Source organism: Suillus paluster (genome assembly GCF_016628075.1).
Source record: "Suillus paluster strain FC165 chromosome Unknown EDB91scaffold_169, whole genome shotgun sequence".
NCBI classification, from domain to species: Eukaryota; Fungi; Basidiomycota; class Agaricomycetes; order Boletales; family Suillaceae; genus Suillus; species Suillus paluster.
In genome coordinates, this window is record NW_024537729.1 from 1 (window position 1) to 15,799 (window position 15,799).

At 45.9% G+C, this 15,799-nt stretch overlaps 7 protein-coding genes across 7 annotated transcripts; 5 read left to right on the top strand and 2 right to left on the bottom strand.

The window, feature by feature from the left end:
• Window positions 1–1,835: 1,835 nt before the first annotated feature.
• Window positions 1,836–3,864, top strand: EDB91DRAFT_1088126 (uncharacterized protein; the record flags this gene model as incomplete). The annotated part of the gene is made up of 10 exons (XM_041316354.1): window positions 1,836–1,971; window positions 2,117–2,173; window positions 2,227–2,278; window positions 2,339–2,388; window positions 2,438–2,492; window positions 2,552–2,644; window positions 2,677–2,704; window positions 2,789–3,197; window positions 3,250–3,543; window positions 3,626–3,864. The coding sequence occupies 10 exons, from the start codon at window positions 1,836–1,838 to the stop codon at window positions 3,862–3,864; spliced, it is 1,413 nt and encodes a 470-aa protein (XP_041169651.1).
• Window positions 3,865–5,349: 1,485 nt separating this feature from the next.
• EDB91DRAFT_1174718 (uncharacterized protein) lies at window positions 5,350–5,850 on the top strand. Its single transcript, XM_041320341.1, has 4 exons — window positions 5,350–5,370; window positions 5,433–5,493; window positions 5,550–5,629; window positions 5,693–5,850. Exons 3-4 carry the CDS (start codon window positions 5,556–5,558, stop codon window positions 5,835–5,837), a joined length of 219 nt encoding a protein of 72 aa, XP_041169652.1. The 5' UTR covers window positions 5,350–5,370; window positions 5,433–5,493; window positions 5,550–5,555; the 3' UTR covers window positions 5,838–5,850.
• Window positions 5,851–6,536: 686 nt separating this feature from the next.
• On the bottom strand, window positions 6,537–8,065 carry EDB91DRAFT_1256057 (uncharacterized protein; the record flags this gene model as incomplete). The annotated part of the gene is made up of 4 exons (XM_041324095.1): window positions 6,537–6,960; window positions 7,051–7,145; window positions 7,196–7,635; window positions 7,699–8,065. 4 exons carry the CDS (start codon window positions 8,063–8,065, stop codon window positions 6,537–6,539), a joined length of 1,326 nt encoding a protein of 441 aa, XP_041169653.1.
• Window positions 8,066–8,243: 178 nt separating this feature from the next.
• On the top strand, window positions 8,244–9,159 carry EDB91DRAFT_1256058 (uncharacterized protein; the record flags this gene model as incomplete). Its single annotated transcript, XM_041324096.1, has 2 exons — window positions 8,244–8,565; window positions 8,597–9,159. The coding sequence occupies 2 exons, from the start codon at window positions 8,244–8,246 to the stop codon at window positions 9,157–9,159; spliced, it is 885 nt and encodes a 294-aa protein (XP_041169654.1).
• A 444-nt stretch (window positions 9,160–9,603) lies between these two features.
• Window positions 9,604–9,855, top strand: EDB91DRAFT_1002069 (uncharacterized protein; the record flags this gene model as incomplete). Its single annotated transcript, XM_041312248.1, has 1 exon — window positions 9,604–9,855. A coding segment is annotated over one exon (252 nt), but the record flags the coding sequence as incomplete, so codon positions are not given.
• A 2,346-nt stretch (window positions 9,856–12,201) lies between these two features.
• On the top strand, window positions 12,202–13,099 carry EDB91DRAFT_1256059 (uncharacterized protein; the record flags this gene model as incomplete). Its single annotated transcript, XM_041324097.1, has 4 exons — window positions 12,202–12,415; window positions 12,471–12,679; window positions 12,735–12,905; window positions 12,959–13,099. The coding sequence occupies 4 exons, from the start codon at window positions 12,202–12,204 to the stop codon at window positions 13,097–13,099; spliced, it is 735 nt and encodes a 244-aa protein (XP_041169656.1).
• Window positions 13,100–14,404: 1,305 nt separating this feature from the next.
• On the bottom strand, window positions 14,405–15,257 carry EDB91DRAFT_1256060 (uncharacterized protein; the record flags this gene model as incomplete). Its single annotated transcript, XM_041324098.1, has 3 exons — window positions 14,405–14,614; window positions 14,662–14,958; window positions 15,012–15,257. The coding sequence occupies 3 exons, from the start codon at window positions 15,255–15,257 to the stop codon at window positions 14,405–14,407; spliced, it is 753 nt and encodes a 250-aa protein (XP_041169657.1).
• Between the last annotated feature and the right edge of the window lie 542 nt (window positions 15,258–15,799).

Genomic DNA, 15,799 nt, shown 5'->3' on the forward strand with positions numbered 1-15,799 from the left:
CGCCGCCCTCGCGCATATGTTCTGCCTTGTTCTGGACCGCGTTCATGCCACTCCTACATCACATCAGCGAGCACTCCAATACTCGACATCGACATCTCCGACCTTCCAACTTCCACGGTACTACCAGTTCTTGACGCCCCAACAAAAACCGCTGCTGCTGGTGTCGCTTCTCCATGCATCACTTTTTGGCTTCTTCATCCTCGTGTCCCCATTCCCTCATGTCTGCCACCCTCTCCTATACAGAACTTGGGTGTACAGTGTAGAATATCCTTGACAGTGTTTTGTTCTTTACATACCACAAATTTTTAATCATAACCAACTTAAATTCTCGTGTCTTTGGTTTGCTGCAATATTCAAATTATGACTATCATGACAAGAACATGTATGTAGGCACTGATACATAGTAGGTAGTATGTACCAGGTGGAGCTGCAAGGTACGAGTGGACGAAAAAAAGTGGAAATCACTGAAGACAGAAGCAAAGGCGCCAGGGTAGTGGTAACTGGTGGGCAGAGACAACGAGGATTGAAGGGAAGAGGCAATGAATGTCGACTACGAGCGTGATGGCGATCTGGCGTTGGATCTTGACACGGAAGTGCCGCCCGGTCTTGATGCGCTGTTCCAAAAAAATCAACCGGCGGCGACGGCATAGCTGGGTTGCAGGAAGGAGCAGGAGCAGGAGTAGGATTGATGTCAGGGGTTATAGGCAGGATGCAGAGAGATGGCGGCATTCACGGGCACTAGGATTGGAGAAAAAGGCAGAGGATGCTGTGCACAAAGACCGGGAGCTCGACGAGTAGGACAACGAAGAGATATGTAATTAGGACAATAAAGACGATAATACATGAAAAAATATTCGTGCCTTTCTCCGACACAGTTTACAGGGTCCAATCTTTACTAAATAACGTCAGTCGAATGGTAACATGCTTTCTGAAAGATAGAGAGCTGATCTATTTCGGAATGGTAACAGGTCACACATCACTCCCTGGGGGTCAGGCATGACTAAGTAACGTCACCTTGCACGACGTTACCATGTTCTCCAACAATTCATCGTTACACTGGGATTAGTAAGCGATCATTGCGATATCTTCGGAGGACGTATCGATATCTGATCGGAGAATAGAAGTTAAAATACCGCTGTGTATTTTTTTTTGGCCTAGCGTTCTGCAAATGGCTGTAAGATCATAAAATTTTTGATACCATGTGAGAGGCAAGATCAATTATCCTTGTAGAGGTATTTTTTGAGGCAGTCACGCATTTTCGCAAGGTTTTGTGTGACTGCCTGTGACCGATTGTAATAAAATTAATTATCACCAAAATGTGACCTGCCGACTTCTGTGGGGTGCCGATTGCACCGGAAGGGATGTGAATGCGGGAGATGGTGTCTCAGGGACCGATAGATAGCTTACGTACAGGCACTTGAAGTTTTTTTACAATGACTCTAATATTCAAGTTTAGGAGTCGTTACCAGAATATAACAGTTGAACAATATGCCATATGGACGGGAGAGGAACACTTTTCCAATGAGGCGCGAAAGGGCGCGAATTCCCGCTGTACCAGTGTAACCGTGATACCGGTGCTGATTTGTACTCCGATAAAATCTCAACTTGATTGTTGCTTCTGGGCAGCTGATGAGATGAAAGAGATGAGGCTTAAGTACTTCCAACTTCGATCGATTCCAGCGCTTTCGTCGTGGCACTGCTGCCGAACAAAGTTGACCATGATGGACGGATATTTAATGTCCCAGTGTCAAGTCGACCACCCACCTTTGGCCCTCCCACACCTCGATATCAATACTGTCACATAATACTGTGGGCGTCGCGTAGACCATCAGGCAATGACAGGCATGCAAGGACTTGCATGGGTTGGCCTGTTATATCTGTATTATGCAGGTGCTGTTTTAGCGGCCGGTAATACGACGTGTCTTAGCGGTCAATTGGATTGGTACACAAGCGCAGTTGGTGAAACGCCTTGTAAGTCCTTACTTACATTTGAAGTGGTCACATGGCAAATTAATAAGTCAGGCATGACATATCAGCGGCTTCGACAAATATGCAACAGTGATTGTGGGTGTCTCTAAGTCTTTCTCTTGCATGCACTGACGTGCTTAACAATCAGATGTGGTTGGCAATTTTGCGGCGACCACCCCTGGTGATCGTTGCAATGATCAAGTTGGTAGGCCTCTTCTTCTCGTACCGACCCACTACTCTTGCTGAACTGATGATTAGGAGATTGTTGCTGCAATTCTGTCGCATTCGCATTAAGCATGCTCTGCATGAAGTAATACACACTTTTCTTTCTCTTTCATTGCTCGCTCATAACACTTGTATCAAAATACAGTTGCCAACTAGATGCTGATCCAAGCGGCAATGCAACTGGAATTGACGCGGGTAATATGAGTTTAATCCGTTTGAAAATGACGACTCACTTATTCTGCAGCTCCTGGAACCTATACTACTTATCTCGCGACATGTTATCCAATTACAAATCAATCGTGAGTGTTCTAAGATTGAAGGCAGCGCACCCACTCACGCGTCACTTGATATAATTTAGGCTCCCATCAACCGTCCAGCAAGCTGTGTGCAACGAAAATATCAAACTTGATAATTTTCTGTACAATAGATCCTATTGGGGTGATGGATCCTGGTAAGTTTCAACTTGAAATACATGCCTGCCAGTACTTGGCTTACCCTGAACCAGGTACTAGTGAGTCAAAGATCAAAGGGTGCAGTAGCTCATTCCTCACGATGACCCAGTCGATGGACAGTGGAATATGCACAAGAACAACAGGTAGCAAACAACAATAACACTTTCACGGTTTGCCCGAACCAAGTCTCACCTTCAGCATCCCTTCCTACATCGACATCGGTCCCTACTACAACTCTCACTGGCATCGGTGCTGCCTCTGCAGTCCCGTCTAGCTCTGCAATCCCGTCTAGCTCTGCAATCCCGTCTAGCTCTGCAATCCCGTCTAGCTCTGCAAATAATACTTCATCTACTTCATCCAGTGCGCAGGGAGCCATCGTCGGTGGTGCAGTGGGTGGCGCCGCGTTTGCCATAATCGCAGTGCTCGGTGGAGTTTTCTGTTACAGGCGACACAAGAAGCCTCGCATGATCCAGGACACGCCATCCTCGTTTCTTGGTCAATTCCCTGACAACCAGCTTGTCTATGGAGCGTCCTCCACGGATACCGAACCAGGTACTTACACTCTTAATTTGTGCACTCACGGACTCACAACATTCCCTAGTAGCCACTCAGAGATATAGCAGTCTCAGTCCCGTTCGACGATCTCATGGGTATAGAGGGTCTACTCCCCCGGTGACGCATTCCTTGAGCCCTGAGCGGGGCCAATCCTTAAACACATCCACTGGCACGTCATATCTTGTGAATGACAGTGTGTCGGAAGCAGCACTTTACAGCCGAGAAGATGATGCTGGCACTTTGATCCCTCCCGATGATGCACCTGCAGATAGGCTTCCGCCTGCGTATCATCCATCTTGGGTGACCAGAAATGCGCCGCCACGCAACTCAGGCCCTAGTGAAGGTAGCTTTGTTTCGTGATAATATTCTCGTTATGCTCACCATGTAGTCGTATAGATCAAGCCCTGCTTGACCAAAATGTTCAGACTGCACGGCCGAACAATGGAATACGCCCAGGAAGTCTAACGGGGGTTCCGCACGAGAAAATAGCGTCCAGGTGGAGTACTGGCAGCTAAAACTCTGGGTCATCCTTGAGACGTTGAACTGTGCGAAGACCACCTCCGTCCTAGCAACGCCTACGACCATCTACAGCACCGACGACATACGTACACCATGCTTTGTCACCTCGGGGAGCCTGTGGGGAGAAGCAGCTATCAATGGTTAACGCGTTCTGTGGCAACCTGATTTCTCGTCTTGAAAACAACTTGTGCGGATCTCTTCTGTACTTAGGTATCTAGATGCGCAATACGACGACGTCGTGATCATGAACTTGTTGATTTTTGTTAAGTCTTTTTCACCCTTAACCACCACAGCCTATGGTGCGCGCCGCCTAGTCACCGCTACTTTTGTACAAAATTTATCACACATGCAGACATGTTTCAAATCCTTATTCCTCTCACAGAAACACTCCGAATAAGCATCAGAGTTGATCTACCAGACCGATTTCCCATATCTTAAAATTTGAGGGAGATATAAATTTCCTGCGTCTAAGAATTGGCCAGATGGCGTGGGAACTACTGTATATGGTAATTAACGCTGGTCAAGCAGATGGGCGACTGCCTCAGGAATGCGTCTGTGGGATTTGTACGTCCTTGAGCTGGATGCCTTCACTTGGAATTGAGCATCTTTCGCCCCGAGCCCCGACTCATAAGCCTCCATCCACCGCTTCATCCAATGTTCCCATTTTTGAATTATATGAATCCCAATGGAGTCCAAAACCTTTGGCATGTTTTCTTTCAGTGTCGTGAATGTGTAATCACAGTTCTCTCGAAGAAACCTCTTCATGGCTCCCCAAAAAACTTGATGAAGTTCAGTTCACAGTGAAACTTTGGAAGGAAGATACACATATGACCAGCATCTTCAATCACTTCTTGAACCAGGGACTTCTGTGCCTTAAAGTCTGGCTGAAGGTCGAGAATTTGTGTTGCACACTGCACTTGTCTGATGTGCAGTGCCCTGGACACTTCATCTGAAGCTTGTGCTCCCAGAGCCCACACTCCAACAGTACCTGTTTGATGCCTTTCGGCATACCTGGGAATTCTGGATAGTCATTTGAGAATGTCATCTTTTGCATGACTTTGATTCTGTCCTGCATGAACCAACCATCTCAAAGGTCTGCTTGTTTTCCACCAGGGCAAAGATTCATTCATGATGAAAGAAGGGCACCTTCAGCATATGCAGAGTGACCTTGAGAGTTGTCAACCATTATGAGTGCTTGATATCCAGGACCATGGGCTTGCTCAAATGCAGGAATGATCTTCTACTTGAGCTTTGACATGACACAAAATTGATTCAGTATCCACACGGTAGATTACAAGGCACAACAAATTGCACACCTGTTTGATGAAGAGTTCTCCATTCCAATATCCATCATGATTTTTTCCATACTTGAGTGTTTGACTGGCCTCCTTCAACCAACCAACAGTTGAACAAATGACATCACTTTAATGAATACCCTGTCCAACACCCTTCTTCCACAATTAGTGATATGCATGGCCTGGCTTGAAGCTGTGGGCCGAGCCAAGCTGGGCCCAATTAGGCTGGGCCAAGCTGGGCCAAAGTGATGGCCTGACCATGGCTTTGGCCCGGCTTGGAATTCTGGAAAGCCAAAGCTGGCGGCCTGAGCTGTGGCTTTGTAGGGTTTGCAGAGGCAGTGAAACCGTTCCAAAACCTGAACCAATTATCATCACCATGATCAGTATTACATTCCTGGTGAAAGCAAGAGTGAGATACCAGCAAGTCTGAGCAACGAGCCTTGTAAACGTCGCTGGCAGCAACAGTTGTTTGGCAAAGGCTTTGGATCCAAACAAACACTGAGTCACATCAAGAGTTTTCTTGCTAAGCACTTACAATATCATGACCTTTGATTTACTAATTTATTTTTGTCGGTCTCGTTTCTCCCAGTATCTAATGTGTTCATTCATGCGCTTGTGAAGGACCAGGCAATTACTACTAATGGATGTTTTTCACTCATCTGTGCTTCTTTGTGTGAGTTTCCACTTGTTTGTACTTGTCTGTGCTTGTTGTCCCTGCTCATCTGCACCTGCCAGCACTAATTGTCGTATCTCCCTACTTGATTGTGTGTGCTGTGGGCCACCGCATATTTCTGCTTCTCTACCATGGTTTGCACTGGTCTGAAGCTGTCTGCACACATTTGTGCATGCGTGCGCTTGTCACGACACTACTTGTTCCTGGTCATAATCTATGTATATAGGTACACTACTTACAAGTTTTTTCATGTGTTGTTTGATCGTCACACTGGGTAAGTCAATTTTCACGTCTATTGTGTTCTTCGACATTAATGTTCACTCTTGTTTGCATTCCAACAGTTTTGATGACATTCTCATACATTTGCATTCATTTGCATATGCTTCTGCCACTGTGTTTGGTTTGGACACATTTGTAGATGTTCTCATGCATTGGTGTTCATTTGCAAATGCTGATGGTAGAATCATCCAACCTCCTCTGAACTGGACTGAACTGGACCGCCACAGCACTAATGATGTTGTCATTCATTGAGTCACTCCTGGAGTCATCACCGTTGCACGGCCTCATGTTCTACCTGGCCAGTTCCCTCTGGCCCATCACACTTCCCCTCCCACTGCACAGGTGAGTACTTCAAGTTCATATCTTAACCCATACTCACAATTTTATATCTACAGTACTCGGGCCGTGGCTCAGGCCAGAGCCGAGCCAAAGCCAGCCGTTACTGGTGGCTTTGGCCCGGCCTGGATTTTTTGCAAGCCCAAGCCGTCTGAAGCCAAGCCAAAGTCACAGCTTTCGAGTCAAGCCAGGCTGGAACATCACTATCCACAATGGTTGTTCCCCCTCAAGAATCTAGCCTTTCCCCATGTCATTGTTTGTTTGGGCAGTCATTTTGTCATGTGCACAAAGCACAAGCCATCTCTCAACATAATTGGATGGTGTCTTCACCAGCTCTTGATCAACATCTCCAACCACATATTCTATGACTCGCTCCTTTAGCTTTGCCATATTTAGGAGAAAGCAAGTTTGTCGGTCTTCAACAACATCAGGCCATTCATGGCCATCATAATACAAGGCTTTTTTGTACTCTTGAAACTGAAATCCTTCCTGCTTCAACAGACAATGTGCAGTTGAAAGTGATACCCCTCCACTTGGCTTCTGTTGAATTTGTGGAAAGAGCTCAATCTCCAGATATTTCTTGAGACCTTGTGGCATTTTGACAGTGGTAATGTGTTGAAGGTATTGCTCAGCAGCTTTGGGGATCATTTCTTGCTTGCTGAATTGAATGAGCTTCTCTGGATTCATGACCCACTTGTTTGACCAGACAAATGATCACAGCTTGGCTCATATTGCAGGATCATCATACAGTGAGAATGTTTTCTTGTGCTGGCCTTTTGACAAGACTGGTAACTCTTGCTTGTCAACCCACTTCTCTGCAAATCCCTGGCTTTCAGCAGCCCTCTGGGATGCTTTGAAGCTTTTTTTCTTGTTGTGGACGACCATCCACAAACAGCTCTGTATGGCTCTTGCATGATATGACTGCAATCCATTGTGTCCCCATCAAATAATTCTCTCTTTGATTGGATAAGCTTCTTGATGTCTCTGAGAGCTTGCTCCCTCTCTATTTGGTGGTTATTTTTAGCCTGCTGATGTGCGACACATGCAGGAACTTTGAGTTGTTGTCTTTTTAAAGATGGTGGCTGTTGAATTGGTAAGGGAGACTGAGCTGTCAGCAGAGGGACAGAACCATGGTTGGTGTCAACATCATCATCTGTAAGTTCAACATCTGAGTCTGACAAGTCTGAAAGATAACCAGTGAAGAATACTGGTGTAACCATAGGCAACAAGTTGGTTGAAGTGCCAATATATGGCAGTGACTCAGAGGCCAGTGATTGGGATTGGCATGGGAGCTTTAGTTTACTTTTCAAAAATGACTGCATCATAGTGGCACCTTTGGTATTTGTTGGTGAGCAAAAATTATTTGCCATGGGAATGCCTTCAACTCAGCTCTCACACAAAACAGTGTCACTCTGTTCTTTTGCTTGTGCTTTTTGATTTTGCCAACATTGTGTATGTGCAGACAGGCCATTATAACTGAGACAACAATTCTTCTTGGCCTTGTCCCATTGGTGAGCAGCATTTTTTTGAATTTTTTCATAGGGTGTTGGTGTACTGAGCAACTCCAGCTCTTTCTCGATGCATAATCCCAGACTTTCCAACAGTTCTTCACCTTTGAGGTCCAAGACTTCGAAGTCAGTATCCAAGTCAGTGTTTGAGTCAAGCTTGAAGTCACTGTCACTGTTGGACATCAATATATGGTTCACTGTTCCATCCCAGCCACACTTGTCCTTATCATACTTGTCCAGCAGTGTGCTCAACATAGTGGTGAGTGGGTTTTCTAAGCTAGCCAAGGCATGAGGCTAGCTTAGAATGTAGTCTACGTGCAAAAATTAGTAAGGTGGCACAGCACTTCTTGCTTTTGCCCACCTCGTAGTTGTCTCTCACTCTAGGTTCTAGCTACTAGATCGCAGCTTTGCATTACTGTATCCATCCCCACAAATGTTCCAAGATGATCCAAATGAGGCTGTCATGCCAGATTATGTATCAGACAAACACTGGGAAGTGTGTCAGCAACTTGTGGCAGAGGGTCTCACAGACAACCAAGCCACTCGCTCTTTAGCATCACTATGGACAATAACTAACAACGCAGCCAAGGAATGTTGGGCTGCAAAACAGCAAAGGCTAGAGAAAATCCATCGGCAAAATGAAGAAGAAGAAGAGCATCATTTACAACTTCTCCATGACAAAGAAGAAGCCACTAGACTAGAAGAAAGAAAGAAAGAAAAACAAGAACAAATACACACCCATCAGGCATGGAAAGGTCCCTTCTGACGCCAGCATTATACCCGCAGCATATGCCATCAGGAAGTTAAAAGTGGGTGATTTTTGCAAATTGCATTACTTCACTAACAAAGGCCTGAAGGACACCAAAACTGCAGTGCTTGTCGCCAAACCAGAAGCACTAGTCATGCTCCCAGAAGCCAACAGAGTGCACACATGGGTTCCTGCAGCTGCCATCAAAGACCCCAAAGCAGCAGCCATCATCAAGGACAAGCATCTATCCTGGGAAGAGTTCAATGAAGCTGCTCCCCGCATGATCACCATGATGAGAGTCCAGGACTGGCCAGACAATCACATTGATATGCACATACAATTTTGGTCCACACTACAGAATCACCACTGGCTCCACTCACCAGACCAATTGAAGCAGCACACTCTGCTACTCTATTGGTCCCAGCAACACCACAGGTGGTACCTCACAGTCAGGACATTGCAAGGCTGGAGTCTCAAAGAATTAAACCAAGACTTATTGATAGAGGCGAGAGAGGAAATATTTGACAAGCATTTGGAGAAGCAAACAGCAAGAGCCATTCAGGTCAGCTGCACTGCCATGAGTATCCTCAAGCCCCTCTAACCTAAACATTTTCATTTACAAATACCCTTCTACATGTTTTTCAACATGCTGCATAATCATTTGCCGTGTTTCTGTTTTGTCGGCCATCATGCGCCAATAGAACAACTCCATGTTCTTCACACAATCACCCCAACACTGTCATCACAATGTGGAAAAACTGATGCTGTGGCCAATCACATGCCACTCACATCACCCAAATCCCTCCTTCACATAATGCATGCCCACCCCCCACTGTAACTATCACCATGTACAGGCATGCTAATGCAGCAAGCAGCAGCAGCCTACATAACAAACAACCATACACAGCTACATCAGCAAATGCCAGCAGCAGCCTAGCATCAGATGGGACAAAAGAGAACACTCCAGACTGCAGAGGACCATTCCAGGAGCAACAAGAAGGTATGCACCACCTGTGCATCATTATCTTCCGACCCCCTCCCATACTGCGCAGTTTGTCTCAGCAGGCACCCACACCGCACCATTGAGTGCATTTTGTCCCAGACATGGGACAAGCAGCACGAGACCTTCTCCAAACGCATCTGCAAAGGCCTCTGGACCAAGGACAGCAAGCAAATTTGCACAGCCTGGCAGAGAGATGAAGGTTGCACTACCCCAAGACATGACACATGTCACATCTGCTCAGGCTACAAAGCCACAACCCATGGAGCCCGGAAGTGCCCTCAAGCACAGAAGGAAATTCCCTCCAACCCCGCATAGAGCAAGCACCTGGGCATGTGAACTACAGCGTGTGGGTGTCTCCAAGCAATTCACTAAGGTTCTGGAGGGTTTTGTTTTAGGTTTCAAAATAAACTTCCCCACTATTGCAGTTGTACAGGCTCCCCCTAATAGAGATTCAGTTAGTGAATATGAGAGTGAGTTTGATACTATCATTCAGAAAGAATTAACCAAAAGGAGGTACATCGGGCCATTCTCAGTGGAAATGCTACAAAGTTTAATAGGCCCATTCCAATCTTCCCCACTTTCCATAATACCCAAGCCAGGAAAACCTGGTAAATTTTGCCTAGTACAAAATTTCTCCTTCCACCATCTCCCGAGTGCACTATTCCCAAGCCACTCAATTAATTTGTCCATTGATGTGGATAACTTCCCCACTGCATGGGGCAAGTTTTTTACAGTCTACCAGATTGTCGTGAGCCTCCTGCCTAGATCAGAAGCCATGACACGAGATGTTGAGGAAGCTTACTGAACAATACCCTTACACCCATTGCAATGGCTGGCAGGAATAGTCTGCGCTTTCAAGACAAAGTTCTATGTAGATGCTTGCGTGACTTTTGGAGCAATGCCATCGGCTGGGGTGTATGGACATGTCACTGATGCTGGAGCAGAGATCTTCCGCTATAAAGGCATAGGTCTGTTAGATAAGTGGGTTGACAACCACATCTTCTTCAGGATACCCCAGGAGTACTTAGAGGAAGTCAATAAAGAGAGGGAGAACTGGTATCACTCATTTGCCAAGGAAGGGATGCATCAGACAGGCAGTCACCTGTGGTTCAGAGACATATCTCCAATAATGGGCCAATTAGAAGAATGAAGCGAGGACTGCGCTCAACTGTTGAAGGACCTATTGGAAAATTCACCAAGATTGGCCCATGACAAACTGTTTACCTGTGCCCTACAAGATATAGACTCACTTTTAGGCAATCTGGGCATCATCTGGGCAATACTCAAAGACTGACTGTTCACACCTGCAACAATCTACATAGGATTTCTCTGTGACCTTAGACAAATGGTAGTATACTTAAGTTTGCTGAAAGTCAACAAATATCTGCTAGTGATCCACAAATGGAGAAAACATGATCTGTACAGCCATAGCTGAGGATCGAACATATTCCCCTAGTCTGGTGTGTGAAAGGCAGTGCTGTCAAGCATGAGTATGTGTAAGTTAAATTCCCATGCCATAAGATAAGAATAACCATGGACTTTATTTCTGTAATCCAGGAATAGATCCTGAGGAGATAAGAAGAGCCAATAAGGTTCCACTAAAGATAGTATCAGAGATAGTCATAAATCTAACCCTAGGGTCGGGCTTGTTGGGGTTCTAAGGTCCCACGACATGCCATGAGGCCAGTCCAGACTTTCAGATGATCTCTAGGGTTCCGAATCAGGATTTGTCCTGAAAAGGCAACTTCTTCACATACTACAGTGACCTAACTCCGTATTATACGAGTGAACGGATGTACATAATATCCCATATAAGATGGGCCAGCGGACCATGGGCCGATGTTATGAATATCCTCAAAGAAGATGGATGGGCCGGGAGTGATATTATTCCTGATGGAGGTGGGTGGGCCCATGTCAGGAATAAGTAAGGTAGATGAGTGGGCCGATGTACATGAGTATTATATAGACGGATGGGCCGAGGTAGTTGGATATTATGTAGATGCATATACCAAGGTAGATGGGTATCACTTAGATGGGTAGGGCCAAGGGTAATTGTTATCATATACACAGGTGGGCCCAGACACATATGATGTTGACAGGTGGGCCAAGCCAAGGGTGTTGTATGATATACATGGGTGGGCCCAGATGTATATGATGTTGATGGGCGGGCTGAGGTTGTTATATGATATAGACAGGTGGGACTATCGAGTGCTGTGCCAAGCTCCAACTACCAAAATTTGAATGAACTGAGCATCATGTACCGAGTTCCGGGACCCGGGTCTCGACACTGGAATATTTGATATCTAGCACCCTTCCAATTATCTGGTATTTCATTGACATACTAACATTGCAATGAATGATAATCCGTCTTTTAAAGCTGAGTTCCAACTACCGAAATTTGAATGAACCGAGCATCATGTACCGAGTTCCGGGACCCGGATCTCGACACTCAAATATTTGATATCTAGCCCCCTTCCAATTATCCGGTATTTCATTGACATATTAGTATAGCAATGAAATGATAATCCATATTTGAAAGCTAAAATCAAGGTTCCCTATCTGATCCACCCTATCTCCACCACCTTTAAAGTCTGTGGACATCCGGCATTGACCATCTGATTTCCCAAGATCAACACCATCATGAATGTGTCTTCCACCTCCAATATTGAAATAACCTTCTGGCGCACTTGGGCCTTGACTGTCACTCATGAGGCATGTGAATATACCGAACAGAAATTCATTGCTGAGAAAACAGGAGGAGACCCAGTCATACCTTCTCCTAAGCTAGACACCGATCTGGTGATGGCTTGCGATCAATTGATGGATTGCCTCATAAAGGCATATAACAATCCCAGTGGGTCTTCCAGCAGATTCGGACAGTCCATTTGATCATTCAAATTGCTTCACAGTTCGGATGCAGATTGATATTGCGAGATACAGCAAAATGATCTCCCCAAAGGATACTGGACATAATGAAGAAAGAGAGGCGAAGTTGCTTGAGAGGTGTCCTCCTGGCCATGAAGGTACAAAGTTGGTTGACACACCCACCACAGTTCTCGATGCTACTGGCGCCATCATTGCGTGGTACCTACCGGATGCCCTGACGGAAACCACCCAGGTGGGTAACATATTTTGTTGCTCGATGTATATGGAATATGAAATGGGAACTCCAGAAGGAAATTCTAGCAGCCTCCGATTTGCTCAGTCCAAGCCTTGCAAAAAGTGTAAAGGTTGATGGGAGTTGGCGAACTAATCAGGATTGGTTCAAACCAAGCTCGGAAAATGATGGCATATCTCCCAGATGCATCAATCTATCTCCGGCTTGGTTTCAACAGGGGCACGAGGTGGGATCTCATGAGATGGTGATTTTCGATAGTTAAACTGACCAATCCAGTAGAATCTGTTGGACCTGGCAGTATCTGCCTCATTGAAGGGACCATTCTCCGAGAATATTCTCAAAGCCATTGCCAGGCCGGCAGCCATTGCATCAGCCACACTCAGGGTGATGCATCCTGAGCAGTACTGGGCAGGGATATGAGCCTTTTTAAGCCTCGGACAATCAGCTGAAAGGAAGAATCTTCCGAGGATGTCAGAGACCCTCCAGTACTGGGCATCCGTGTTTAACACCCTCACCATCATTTCCAATCGGCAAACCCCCAATCATCGAGACCACATATCCATTCCTGAATGCTTTGATATTCTCACCACCGTGGGTAATTATTCAAATGCTTGCATGAGTATGCCAAGTCTTCAGCTGGAGTTCATGTATGAGCCCGGCTGTATGATCGCGTTTTCAGGAAGGATCGTAAGACATGGGGTTCATGAAGTAGAAGGGGATCGAATTGCTTGAGCATGGTACATGAGGGATTCTGTTCATATTTATGCCGGGGTTCCCTCATGTGGATGGGCTAGGATGGATCACGTACATCCTCCATCCTGGCAAGGATAGAACAGGCAAATAGCTTAGTACCCATGTGATAGTACCTACTGTCGAATACCAATTACCAATGTTTGAGTGCCAATAATCAAGCATCAAACAGACAAATGTTTGACATTTGATACCCAGAACTCAGTACTCCACTCCCGGAACTTGGCACTCCATTCCCAGAACTCGGCATTTGGCACTAAACACCCGGATGTCGGTAATTGGTATACGGTGTTTGGTACTTGACACCCAGAACTCAGCACCCTGAGCTCAGCACTCGGTACTCAGTATGGTGATTGGTCCAATTTACAAAATGTGGATTCCGGGTTTCAGTACTCAGAACTTGGTACTCGATACCCAGAGGTCGATACTCAGCATTCGGCATTTGGTGTTCGGTACTCGACACCCAGACCTTGATACCTGGAACTCAATACTCGATACCCAGAAGTTGAAACTTGATACCTGGAGGTTGACACTCGGCATTCGGTACTCGGCATTCGGCGTTCGGTACTCAATACCTGGAGGTTGATACTCGGCATTCAGTGTTTGGTGTTCAGTACTCGACACCCGGACCTTGATACCTGAAACTCATTACTCAATACCCAGAAGTCGATACTCGATACCCAGAACTCTGTACTCGATACCCGGAGGTCGATACTCGGCATTTGGTATTCGGTGTTCGGTACTCGACACCTGGACCTCAATACATGGAACTCAATACTCGATACCCGGAACTCAATGCTCGATACTCGATACTCGGTATTTGGTATTTGGTACTCGATGCTCGGTACCCGGAACTTGATACCCGGAACTAGATACCCGGAACTTGACATTGAGTCAACTCATTATTCATGCTCTCCAAAGTTAAAGATCTGTACAACATACATCTAAGGGCATAAACATTTGATACACTAACATTTAATAGGGATCATCCCCTCTGGCTCTCTTCAAACGGGCTAGGGTGTCAGTGTACATATCAATCTCCACCATCTTATCACAGATGCCCTCCTGATGGTCCTGAATCAACAACACCAGGCGTTCCCTAATCCACTTCAGTCCCACCAGTGATGGAGCTGGGGTGCCGTCCAGCTGCTCTGGAAGGATGAGACCATTGTCCTCAACGCTGCTCTAGATTGGATTAGTGATCTATCAAGGAAGTTGGGTATAATGCTTACTAGCCAATGCTGGTAGTGAAAGTGACAGGAATCTATTACCCGATCCCATTGCCATGGTTCACCAGAGATTGTAGTGTCCCCCATCCACCATGGAGTATCATAGGAGGATATGATCCGGGAGGGTTCTCCATGATCTCGGACCAGACAAAACTCGGATAGGTGGGATGAAAAGATGTGGTCTGGAACCGCATTCCATATGAGCTGAGGAAACAAGGGAAGAATATGAGCGATCAGGGGTGGTATAACCGAAATTATGTTCCTTGCAACTGAGTACTGCAGATTCGGTGTCACAAAAGTCTGTTGGCAATCTCAGCATATTCCCAACCACAGTCATCTGTTTGATGGCTTACAGTGATCTCCCATTGGATTCTGGCTTTAAAGTAGATTATCTGAGCCAAAGGAACATTGTTCTCAGCAGCCTCCGTCTGATATTGACTGATACAGGCTTGAATGCATGATGCAGCCATTGCCAATGTAGCTGCAATATCTGCAAGACTCATTGTGGGGTGTTTATATTCATTGCCGGAATCCTCAGTGGCAGAAGTGGATGCAGGAGGTGCAAAAGTGGATGCAGGAGGTGAATTTAATTCAGACATGGGCAATGCAGGAGTAGGACGCTAGCAATGATAATGAAAGTTTTTTCAGACGGGAGCCACTGATGGATTGATAAGGAATTCAAACTCCAACATGGGCTGACCCAGCCCCTGGCCGAGACTCAATTATTGGGATCAAATCATATATCAGCAGAAAATATTCACAATTCATTCATCTTGGGCATCTATTAACATGCTCTGCAGGTCTTGAAACACTGCCTGAGCATCCTGTGCCAGTGATGAATACATTTGGGATTGCCTTCCAGAGTAGCAAGCATGACCCAGAAGGCGTTTCACCAATGATTCCCTCATCCGGTCGCCCCATTGCATTGATTTCCACAAGAAGAAATTACATGTCCAATCCATCTCCAATTCCACCAATATCAGTTCTTCCTTCCATCAATCCCATAGTGCCTTTGCCCGAAGCCAATGAACACAGTAAACTTCACATAGGTCCAGTCAGATCGCAGGCATTTGTCAAGCAAGCCGGAACTCACATTCCTCATTCCATGAGTGATCCGGACCCCCCAAATCTACTTTGATAG

What these genes read in the sequence shown, in the direction of transcription:
- EDB91DRAFT_1174718 (XM_041320341.1), top strand. Translation starts at nt 5,556, where the DNA reads ATGACCTTTGATTTACTAATTTATTTTTGTCGGTCTCGTTTCTCCCAG. An exon ending in ATGTGTTCATTCATGCGCTT is followed by an intron (nt 5,630 to 5,692) that starts GTGAAGGACCAG and finishes TCTTTGTGTGAG; the next exon opens with TTTCCACTTGTTTGTACTTG.